The 12781-nt window shown below is 33.4% G+C and overlaps 1 protein-coding gene across 7 annotated transcripts in view; it reads right to left on the reverse strand.

The window, feature by feature from the left end:
- Window positions 1-12781, reverse strand: part of MBD5 (methyl-CpG binding domain protein 5) — a 143009-nt gene that overhangs the window by 56777 nt on the left and 73451 nt on the right. For 4 of the 7 annotated variants that reach the window (XM_016151143.2, XM_016151138.2, XM_016151140.2 and 1 more), the window contains 3 exons: window positions 5728-6401; window positions 1996-2098; window positions 686-866 (listed from right to left, as the gene is read on the reverse strand). In XM_016151143.2, the coding sequence (XP_016006629.1) occupies window positions 686-866; window positions 1996-2098; window positions 5728-5840 (397 nt within the window). In that variant the 5' untranslated portion in view covers window positions 5841-6401. Of the gene's footprint in view, window positions 1-685; window positions 867-1995; window positions 2099-5727; window positions 6402-8909; window positions 9032-12781 lie in introns of those variants that run through there. The other 3 variants (XM_016151139.2, XM_036236251.1, XM_036236252.1) reach the window with 3 other exon arrangements.

Below are 12781 nucleotides of genomic sequence, written 5' to 3' on the forward strand. Positions count from 1 at the left end.
TTTGGTATATGAGGAGAGTGTCCTTGTGTGTTCAACTACTTAGGGGTCAATTGTTACAATATCTGCAGCTTCTACAACATCTTTACTGGTGAATCTTGGTGAAGGGTTCAGGGCTACTCAATGAACTATTAAATGCAATTTTCCTGCAGCTTTGAAAAATTTAAAAAACAAATGCATGCACGCAGGCATGCTTACTGGGGGAGGTATAAAAAGTTCTTGGCAAGGTAATACGCTATAGGTGCTCAATAAATAGTTATTAAATAACTGAAAGAATAACATCACTAATTCTTAAAACCATTGCTAGTTGCATTTGAGGACTTGATACCACACATTCCCACACAGCCCTAGGAAAAAGGCTACGTTTCTTTCCTAAAAATCTGTGGCACTTTCTCTTTTGTTAGCTCAGCCCTACATACTTGCACAGCATCTGTACGTGTCGATCAGTGTTTATTCTAATTGTTTAACTAGATGATTTGGATAGGAAATTTTGGGAGACGACTTCATGGGAACTTTTCGAATGAATTTGCTATTTATGATACAATGATAAAACATTCGTAACTTGAAAAGCATTGTGGATGCTTGAAAGTGGGCTTGGAAAATGCCTGGCCAGGTTATTCCCTATGATTCCTTTTCTGGGAGAGGAGTTTGGAAGGAAAATTCCTAAACCCTTCACCATATTACGTACTTGTTCCTCCTCCGGGACTGGTAAGCACCAGAGAAGGATGTGGGGCTTCCATGCTTTTATGAAGTGTGGCCACGGCAATGATTTTCCTTTTATGTATGCATAGCTTTGTGACATCTTCATCTGCTTTAACATCTTCTGCAGTCCTCTGTTTCACAGCAGCTCCAGGATCAAAATTAAACACCTAGAAAAAGGACAGCCTTTGTTTAGAGTATGACTGTAAAAGCACTAAATAAAAAGAACCTTCATTAAAACTTTTTTTTATGTAGATTAAGCCATAAATCTGAATAACAATTTCTCAAGGTTTTAAATTTAAGAAAAGCAAATTTAAAGAACTTAAATACCTCTGTCGAACTCATGGTTTTTAATGGCAAAGTATATAATAAAAATTCTCCTAATTCTAAGACAGCCAAAATAAATATATGGAAAGGTATATTATCTGATAATGTTCCTAATTTTAGATACTTCCTGAAGTTATAATGGTACAAAAACAGATGAAGTACAGTTTAAAAACCCTGAAAGCTGACATTTCAATTTTAGTATATGCACTGCCAAAGCGAGCGCTAAAAGCTGACATTTCTACAAGCTCATTTTTTTCCTTTGGCTTTATTATTATGTTAATATTACCTTTTCATCTATTAAAAATCTATTTCTCTAATTAAAAAGAATCTTATTTATTGTATATATACTTATGAGTTATTTCAAATGCTTTTTTTTTTTTCTTTTGGAATGAGGTGACACACAAATAAAAAGGAAGAGAGTATCTATTAACCCTAGTTCTAAAATTAGCACTACAATAGAAATCCAGAGAACAATGACCTGTTTCTATAGTAAATAATATTTTATATTTTAAAATGACTTTACTTTCTACCTTGCAAAGGAATAAAATAATTTCATGTTTAGACTGGGAAGGTTCAGATTTGTAGTTTTAGAAACATTTGTGGCAGATTTATCAACACCCGTGCTAAAAATAACATTGCAGATTGAGCAGTTATAGCAGGAAAAGAAAATATTGCACTATTAAATGGCAAGCATAGGTATAGCTCTAATAAAAAAGTACAAAAGAGGTTTTAATAAAATATTTAATATGCATATGTTTGTCACCTTGGAATATGACTCTGGGATTTGAACTATTTTCCATAATCATTAAGCATCCAAAATGCATGCAAAAAATATCTAATTAGATAAAGACTTCAAAATGCCTATGCGATTGGAGAAGTAATATAAAAATGAAGTGCCAAGTGAGAAAAGCAAATATATGAAACACCTAAAAAATAAAAAAACTGCCGAGAGATCTGTTGTGAAATTGTTACCTTGGGAAGAATAAGAGGACACTCCAAGCCACACTTGCATGTTCCGTCAGTAAGCAGGTATGTTTTAACCTGCTCCAAGCAAGATAACAAAGACCCACTGGGACTGTAAAAATAGTTTAAAAAAACATCAGGAAATAATTCTGACTGTACATATTATATGAAAAAAGGCATAATTTATAGTCTTGCTGTCCTTCACAGGATAATATTTTCCTACTAAGGAAAAGCATTTTCTTTGCCAATATTATGTTAGCTACTAAATGATAGCCTTTAGCACTATCGCTCTTTCTTTTGAACCAAAATATTTCTCAGAAAAATACAGATCTTCATAGAAAATTAAATAAAAGTATTTTGAAAACCAAGAGTGGACTAGGATGGGGAAAATGCTATTCTTAAGAAAGGACAGAAGCAGGCAAGAAAGGAATAAGAAAACTACATGAAAGTAGTCATTACCATTTTAAACCATAAGATCTACTTTTAAAACTATTTGAGGAAAAAACTGAAATTTAGAAACACACTGGAGGTCAAACCAGAAAGTTACTAACTGTACAAAAGGTGGAGCTAGCAAGTTCCTTTAATTTGGAGTCTAGAACCGAGTTGTTTTTATATAAAAACAGGTTCGTTTATCTCTCCCTAACCTGTTTATTTCTTTGAAGATAGATCAGTGTGGCCCAACTCAAATTACAGTGAAGAGTGAAACCTCAATGATAGGGAGGAGCCAAGCAGAGTTGACAAGGAATGGGGAACTGGGAACTCTTGAGCAAATAGGGTTTTAGGTGGCAGAAAGGTGCCTTGCCAGTCTTCTGGCTGGTAAATGGGTAGTGTTCTCAATGTTATTACTCTTCAGGTCACAAAAGTCAGTACGATACGTGAATCCTGATCAAATTCACGTCTATAGTTAGGTATGAATTCAGATGACAGGATAAGTCTTTGATTTTTATTTATAATGAAGGTTGTTTAAAATAGGCAATTTGCATTTTAGGACTTCAATATTTTTAAAATATTGAACTTACAACCTTAAAAGTTATTATATACTTCTCATTCAAGAATATCTTTTATCTATGACTATTTATCAAAACCTTCACTTAAGCCTTCCAATTGAATTTGGATTTGATCAGTTATAATACTGTTTCGTAAACAAACCATCACACTACTAGAGGTAGACTATTCTGCTCTATAAAAACACAGGTAGTAGTTTTGCATCTATAAATGAACCAACTTTAAGATGCAATTCATATTTTATTTATGGACAGTTATATAACTGACTTATGCATGTAGAAAATCTCAATTAGAACCTCAACTTTGTCAACTCATTCATTCATTTCTTTAGGCTAACAAATTTTTTCAGATGATCTGCAAAGAATAATAATAATTCCTATATTATAAACCTCAGTGTTAGGGGCCAGATGTTTTCAGGGGGTTGTTAATTTAAATGAAATAAAATCTTCAAATAGTTATCATATGAGAAATTCATGAGTGTTGCGTAAAGAAACTGTCTAACATTTTATAGTTAAAGTGTACAGACTGAATCTTAGAGAAATCTAACTGTAAAATTAAACCTGAAGACAAAAGTTCCTGAATTCTATTAAGAGTACTCTAGACACTTTAAAAATACTTCCTTCTCAATCAGTCAGTTGGGTTCTTTCCTTCAGCTGTACTTCTTTAATTAACTTTTTGGAGTAATAATTAACATAAAAAATAGTTACAAGTCTTATGGCAATAGATAAAGCTTAGAAGATTGGAAGCAGGTGGGAAATTTAGCATGTAGCCTCAATGCCTCCTTGAGGCAGGAGCAGCTGGAGACTAACCTAAAAATTACAAGCAAACTGCACATTGAGAAGGGAGCTACAGAAGGAGGGCTCGCCTCCTGTGTGTGTTCAAGCAGAAATTTAACTAGTTATACACAAACAAATCAAATCCTTGCTGGCTTAATTTATTTGAAGATGTTTTACCTTATCTGGCAAAGTTAGTTTCCAAAATAATTCTCAGCATGCAGACATGGATTTGGAAAACTCACACTAAAAGATAGCGAAGTCTACTTAGACTTAGAAAATCATGAACAAGGTAACTAACTGACAGCTTCCCAGGCTTAACTTGGTTTAACTGAATTTTCAGCAATCTGAAAAGCTGATTTATCTTTTGTAGAAATTAAGATAAAGTAAAATAAAAATTCTCAAGAGTTTAGAGTCAGTTGCTCTAAACTTAATATATATTTGCTCCTTACAGACTATAACAGTCATAACTATGAATAACACTGATATCTTGCTATATTATATTAATAACAAAGTATTTCTGGCAGTTTAACAATTTTGACAATAGGAACACTTGGAGAAAGTTAACCCATGTGTCTATCCTATCTACCATGTAACAGGCTCCACATTCCTTGCTTTCTTATCCCTTCACTCCAATTAACATAGAGCAGCGGTCCCCAACAATTTGGCACCAGAAATTGGTAATCTAAAGCCTGATGATCTGAGGTGGAGCTGAGGCGGTGATGCTAGTGCTGGGGAGCAGCTGGAAATACAGATGAAGCTTTGCCCTGCTCTGCCTCTGCTCTTCTCCCGCTGTGAGGCCTGGTTCCTAACAAGACTTGGACTGGTACTGGTCCGGGGCCCAGGAGTTGGTGACCCCTGATACAGAGCACATCTTTAATACTACAGAAACAAAAAACTAATGTGCAAAAGAGTTTCAACTGGTAATTAAGTTTACCTCAAGAATCACCATACACAAAACAAACAAATCCAGGACAAAATCTGAAATGACTTTTGATTTGTCATGGCATAAAATCATTTGTGTTTATATAATGGAAAATACCTCATTCACAAACATCTTTGTACAAATGGAGAATTCTGTTGAAACAGAGATATAAATAATTGCACTGATAGTAATAGCATTAATGTAATAATGCAATGTTTTATCTTTAAAAAGTTCTAAGTCTATTTCTAATAGTTTTTATTATTACATAACACGGAATGATTTATGGTATCCTAACTTTTCATATGCTTACTGATAAACTACAAAGTAAGGAACTTAGGTGTCCATTAACGAATAATAAGATTGAAATTTCTTGCCAACCATTGTAATTTCACTCAACTTATTCTACAACATATATAGGCCATCGAAATTTAAAAAGTAGTCATTTGCATTTTGTTTGTATGATTTTTACATGTGAGATAAAGAGCCATCTCCATCATGACTTTTTCTTTTTTATTATTAAATGCAAGAGAATAAAATAAAATCTGCATAGAAAAAATAGGGAAATTATATTTACTTAATATTAGGCATTATGAAGTCTAATAATTAAAACTGACTATAGATAAAATACATTCATCCTTACATCAGAAAAGCCAAGTGAAACATTGTAAAGGACAGAAGAATCATGTCAAGAGACAATATTTCCAGTATTCTACATTCTCCTGTGAATGTGGCAATGATGCCTGTGTTTCTTTAGAAATCTTCATATCTTTTTTTTATCCTTGTTACAGAGATAAGCAGAATGACACCTTATATAAACACAAATATTGCATAAAAATTCTCTCTTATAACCTAAGGCAATTTACATTGCAAAACAGTGCAGAATAAAAACACCTCAATATTTCTAGCACAAAATTTTTATTTGAATTTATTTGAGATGCTGTCAGTCACGATATTTTGCTTCCTCAGAGGAACAAACTTTACCTCCTTAATTTTGGGACTGAAAACGTGGAGGTAAAACAGGTAATAACAAGGGCTCACCTGACATAAAGCACTCCATTTTGATCCACTCGGCGCTGCCAACCCACTGGAACTTGTATAGCTGGAAGACCTCCGTCCTTGTCCCCTCCGTCACACTCCTTGCCTCCATTCATTTTCTGTGTCTGCTTGGGACTCTCCAAAGATATCAGCAATAAGACGATATCCTTATATTACAGGGCATGATGGCCTTCAAAAATGGCCAATGCAGCACAGTTGTTCCCAGACTGCAAAAAATGCATTGGGGAGCTTGAGCTCAGTTTGGAACCAAGTCCTTGAAATCTGCCATTGTGGAAAAAATCAGTTTCCCATTATAATCTACATTAAATAATCAATGTTTAATTCCTAAGGATGGTCTACATGGGTAAAAAGGAGTGCTTCTGACTAAGGAAAATCATATTCACCAATGCTGGTACCTGTCTGAAGTAGGAGAGGGGAGGAGTGTAAAGTTTTTAGTTCAACATTTTGTCTTGAACTTTGATGTTGGACCAAAATAACCTCTATTGTTTAGAAACCGGTCTCATTTTTACAGTGCGAGTCGGTTAATATTTCCAGGTACTACACTCCTTCATAGGCCACATTCTTTAAACTTTCTCTTCATCTTCCAATCTGAATCCAAGATGTTGCAGGTTGGGTCATCTGATGTTTTCATGTCTTTAAAATTCCAATAATGTAGCCTGAAACATATGTAAATATGTAAACTGTATACTTGTTGTTGAAAAACTGATAACCTCTAAACTTTCAAAAACAGAATAAACTGCCTGCTAAGTGTACCAAACCACTTTGATGTCCTCTGTCATGACAAATTCAACTTGTTTTCTTTATCTACTTGATCCACATATTTCAGTTAAACCAATTTGCTTGTTCTTCACTACATGCAACTTTCTACTTATTAGACCCATAATTATGGCTTCACTCGCACGTACATACATGCACACACACGCTTCTTCTAACCCACAATAACATATATCTATCAAAACCTCTTATGAACTGAAAACTGGAAAGTTACGCTAATCAAACCATATTTGGTTACTTCTTAATTCCACACATTCCTATGATTTACTTTTCTAATTATCATATTTGTCCAAAGAAAAAATTTCTTCTTTTTGAAGAGAAAATTAAAAGGAAATAAACTTACAGTACATTTCAAAATATAAGAGATGTTTTTTTCCCCACTGGTCTTGAATATAAGAGTGAGAATTGCTTTATAGTTAAGGTGTATAAGCTCCCTTTTATACATGGTACTCTCTTAATTCCTTTGCTGAGTCACAAGGTTCTATTTGGAGAGGACATGCTAGCTTAAAACAGCAACAATCAGTGCTAGTGTGGAATGCTTACAAGAGGTTATCTTAATGGAACCGTTAAATAAAAAAAATGGCAAATAAATTTATAAAAAGATTTAGTAAGTAATCCTTTTGGAGGATGTTATGCCACAGCTGCCAGCATTATCTGTTGTGGTAAACAAGCCTTGTTATAATCATTTAATATATAGCGTGTGATTACGTTGTGGGACTCATGAAACTATAGTAAAGAATGAATGAAAAAATGTTCTAGTGTTATATGAGTGTAACTTGTGGTTTGTGATAAAAATTTTCAATGATAGCATTAACCACAGATTAAAAAAATGTATCTCAAACAACTTAAATGGAAGTGAAGGTGATATGCTCTGGAAAAGTGTTGAATGACTTAAGATTCATATGGAAGTATTAAGACTGTTTCAAAAACTTTAAATAAAAAAGTTAATATTTTAGATATGTTTAAATATGCATGTATAATAATCAATAAACTAAATAATGTAAGTAGGCATATAACTACTTAATCTACATTCCTAAAAGTCTACATACTTAAGTTAGCCTCGAGCCTTTTTTTGGATCACTTCATTTGGAGAGCAGGAGAATGCCTATAGTAAAGGTCATTATATATTCAGGCATATACCTTATTTGTACCCTTGGTTCTGAGGCAGATTAAAGGTGTTGTAATGAAGCATATACTCATTTAGCTGAAAGTTGGGAACCATGGGTATGGGTGTGGGAAACACTGGCAGGCAATGGAAAAAGTAGAAACAATTTACTGGGAAAAATGTGGGGTATAAAGAGGAGTGCCAAGTAGTACCATTCAAAATGGTGTCTCAAGCTGGTAATTTGCATTGTGGGCGGACTCCTCTGTGTCTGTGCTTCTCATTGAAATGACCCACTTTGCAAGCATAGCATCCCATTGCTGTCTCCCATCCACTGCACCTTCAACCATGGCCCCTGTTGATCATGTATATGTTTATTCATATTTTATTTAACAGTTAGTGAGTAACTATTATGTACTCGGTACTATGCTATGTACTATAGTACAAAGATGGTAAGACACCACTTTATCCGAAGCCCAGTGTAATGTTTGGTACTCAAGAGCTGCTCAGTGTGGAAGGACAGAAAGGAAAGAGGGAGGAATGGAGGATGAAAGAGGATGGAAAGAGCAAGGAAGGGTCAGTCCTTCTTTCTCAATAAGTTCCCAGCCTCACTTGGTACCTAGTACTAGTGAAAGATGTGAAAGAGGTGTGAATTTTCTGTGGTTTATCAAATAGCAACACACTCTGATGACTGAACCTGTTTTTTTAAAGGTCCCTTTTTACAGTCACTTTGTTACCTCGCTTTTCCTAAGGGGGAAAAAAAAGCTCTTCAGTGGTCTCTGATCATTAGATTGCACCAGCTGTAATTTTTCATATATATATATATTTTTTTTATTTTTATTTTTATTTTTTTTATTTTTTTATTTTTTTGGTCAGCCTGCTCTTGCATGTGACTCTGTCTTCCTTGAGACTGGCTGGCTTATTCCATTCAGCCATTTGTGGATCTGCCAGATAATAACATTGGAGTGATTCCTACCACATGTCTCCCTCAGATTTCAGCAACTGAAATACAAATTTCTGATGGTTGGGTTTTACTTAAATGAGAAGTTCTAAAAGCATGTTCATGAGACGAGCATCATGATCGTCAGTAATATCTGGCAACTTGTCAGAAATGCAAATTCACAGGCCAGACCCCAGACTTACTGAATTAGAAACTCTGGGGGGGCAATCTGTTTTTTAATAAGACCGCTAGGTGATTCTGATACCTGCTCAAGTTTGAGACCCACTGGCTTAGACTAAGGTCCCTGGCCTCCCTTCTCTGGACATGACCAGTTTTATATCTCCAAACCTTGTAGGAAGCCAGCCCTCTACTTCATTTTGTCTCTGGGAGGATCGTCCTTTTTTTTTTTTTTTTGTGGATACTTCTTCCTTCTAGAGGCAGCTCGATTATGAGGGCCTTAAAAACCCTTCCTAGAGCAGAGAAATCCAGTAACTATATAGTTATCATTTATTTATCTGTAAGCGGCACTAATTTTTTCAACATTCAGTTTGTGAATTTGAAAATGCCGAGAAGTTTGAAGATGAAAATAAAATTGAACCGTAATCTTACTGCTGAATAATAACCACTGTAAACATAGATGTACCTTCTTTCAATCACTGATTTCAGAAAATCTTAAAAGCACACCTTAAAAAAGAGTTTAATAAACAATAAAGTACCATTCCAAATTCATGATGTAAGCATTGTCAGTTATGCTTATTTTTTAAAGTAAAGACTTAGAAAACATTACCATGAAGTTAAATACTACTCCCCCTCCCCCACCCCATTTTCCTTTTTAGTTTTAGTTCCCTCCCTTGAACCCTGAAGGCAACCACTATCACTGGTTCTAGTCTGTATCCTTCCAGGCTGTGTTTTCATGTGTTTATTCCTTATATGTATATATGTAAATAATATTTGGTACATTTTATGTGTTTATAATTTTACATAAATACTATTATACATATATATCATTCTCCAACTCGCTTTTAGAATTCAACATTGTTTTGAAAGCTGTCTTTGTTGAGATATATTGATCTATCTCTGTTGCAGATATTTGGATCCAATTCATTAATATTTAACATCTAAATAGCATTCTATCATATGATTATACAACTATTCATCTATTGGTAGATCAATCATACTAATGTTTGTGTGTAGGGTCTGCAAATTTTCAGACCCTACACACAAACAATTTTTCTTGTCAAATTTTTCTTTAAAGTAGTTGTACTGATTTCAGTTTTTTTTCTGTGTATAAAATGTGTCCTTTTCCTTTAAATATCGAGTCATTACCACTTTGTACTTTATTTTTCTCCTGAGTATTTTCTTTTGGTAGTAAATATTTTTTTTCAAAATATGGCTTTTGATTGCTGGATAGACTTTTCTTGGATAGATGTATATAAATTACTTAATTACATAGATTTTCTCCCAAATTCTCACAATTATAAATAAATCTGATATAAATGTTCCTACATATAAATCTATGATCATTTTGATAATTCATTTATAATTATTTGTTAAAACAGAATTGCATAAATCTAGGGCCCTTCATAAATTTCTTAAGGTGCAAGGAAGGTAGTTTTAAGAAAGCATTTAAGGCTATACTTCTCAAATGTCTGAAACCCATGCATGCCTTCTATTGTGAAATATTAAAATCTATTCTTCATGGTTCCAAGATTCTGATAACTATCTTCTATGCAAACCCATCATTCAAGATTTAGCCAAGCTTTTTTATAGTTTGCATAATATAAACAACAGTCTCTCTTCTTTTCTAATTTTTATAAATTTAACATAAAAGCTACATATCTGCAATATTTTCCAGTCACCTCCCCTAAGCATTCCATTATGACCCATCTTGTTTATATGGTTTGGTTTAAGCCCAATAGATACAGGTTAATACAGAAACAATATTGTAATATGCAAGGCACCTCCATTTCACTAATATTCTGGATCAGGAATAGATCTTATATTTAGGACATAATTTGCATTTATTTTACAAACAGTTTTGGTAGCACTAATAAGGAAATTCAGAATGTATGTGTGTGTGTGTGTGTGTGTGTGTGTGTGTGTGTGTGTGTGTTCTAAGGGGAATATATGTCACAATTCTACCACTGTTTTCATTTTCCTTCTTTCTTTCAATACGCAAATTACTCTATGAGAATTTGCTTTTGGTGACTTGAATTTTAGTGACTTGATTTACTTCTTTACATTGGCTTTTACTGACCATGAAGAATTCTAATTAGACGTCACGTCCTCAAAGAGACTATACTGTAAACCCTAGGTACTCTCTTACATTTTGTTAATTCACTGATTCCTCTTATTATCTGTTTTTTTTTCTTATCATTTATTTGTTTGTTTATTGACTATCCCCACAGGAATGTAAACTCCCTTAGAGCAGGAATCTTGTCTCTCTAGGACTCTCCTATATTCATAGTTTCTGGTATTGTACTTATCTTATAGTAGGTGCTTTAACACTCCCTGAAGACTATGCATATTCTAATTAGTCAACGTAATTTTATATTCTGATTTTTACCATGAAGGCTCATAAAGTTTTAGCAACATGCATCTAAAATGAAAAAGTTTTTAAAAGAAGTCAATAGAAGCCAATGAGTATGTATTGTGAAAAAATATACGAAAGATTTTTGTTCTAGATTTGTCCCTAACAATCTCATAATCTCTGGGTGATGATTTTTGTGTAGAAAAAGTATGATAGCGCTTCTAACAAAATTAAATACTAACTTTATACTTTATTTGTAAAGTGCATCAGTTTTATTTATTGGGGTATATATAAGTGGTATGTATACATACTTTCATTGAATTAATAAAGGAAATACTGAAATAAATGAAACAATATAAAAATTAAAATTAATGCAATAGACCTTTTTCTAAATCTGCTTTATTGACATTCTTGTCAACCTAAGAATCAACTCACTATGCAATGTTAATGCAAATTTTAAGTTATACCCAAATACCACGAAGACTAAATATCAGAGAATATAACACCAGAAAAATAAGCAGATACTCTTCATAAATCCTTCTGAGTAACATCAAACATAATAAATTCTTCTGAATAATGTCACACAAACTTAATTAATGGTAAAAATAATGAATTGATTTTTTGAACCATGTGATATTATGAGTAAATTCTGTGAAAATGTTTATAACGGCATATCACACATTGATCTTGTGCTTAGGGGGGTTATTTGGATACACAGTAGCACAGAATGAATACTCAATGAACTATTAATTTATCAAGATGAGACTATGTAAATTGGGTAAAACACCAATATTAAAGTTATATAAATCTAAATAATCATTTATACTTTTTAATACTATGATTATAAACTTAGTTCATGAAATAAGTTACACAAAAAGTTCACTTCATTCCTACATTTTCAAGAGAGATCACCTCATGTTCTCCAATTGAGAACAAGTTTCATGTAAAATCTACTTCTATGATTAAATTCCAAAGCAATATGTACACACAACAACTGATATGATTGGGTTAAAAAATGTCGGCATTAGCATTTTGGAAAGTAATGCTGAGTGACTATAACATAATTATCATTTGCTTCAGTAAAAAAATGGATATACTCATAATCTTTCCATCATTATTAGTTAAATTAGGCTTATTAGAGTAACCCTAAATGACATTTTCCCTTTCCAATTACCTTTCACCCATATATCAATAATTTATACAGCTCTTTCAGAGCATTTAGCCAGCCCCCTCCATCCAACCTTCCCATCGGTTTCACTTTTCATCTATTTATGCAAGCTATGCATTTTTACTTATGAGCACACTTATCTTGCAGTTATATCTTCTTTCATTTTTAAAAAACCTTCCAATAGATCAGCCTTATTTTTACTCTGGTTATTATTTTCATTTGGTTCTTATCTTTACTGTGCAGCCACCTCTTCTAAAACATACCTCTCAGATACATCCTTTGTAAGAGGCCTAATCTCTGTCAGGCTCTCCTTACTCACTCAAAACTACCCATAGTACATTTATGTTTTTTGTATCAGGATACTTTAAAAACATCTTTCCTGTCCTAATCACTGAAGCTCTCTAGTTCCAGCTGTCCTTGCCCTTTCATTGCAGAAGAGTGTAAAAGTTCACGACCTGTACATGAGGGACCCCAGTCATATAGGAAGCCTACATTTTTTCACACACACACAAAAATCGTATA

The sequence above is a fragment of the Rousettus aegyptiacus genome, unplaced genomic scaffold, assembly GCF_014176215.1.
Source record: "Rousettus aegyptiacus isolate mRouAeg1 unplaced genomic scaffold, mRouAeg1.p scaffold_m13_p_2, whole genome shotgun sequence".
Classification (NCBI taxonomy): Eukaryota; Metazoa; Chordata; class Mammalia; order Chiroptera; family Pteropodidae; genus Rousettus; species Rousettus aegyptiacus.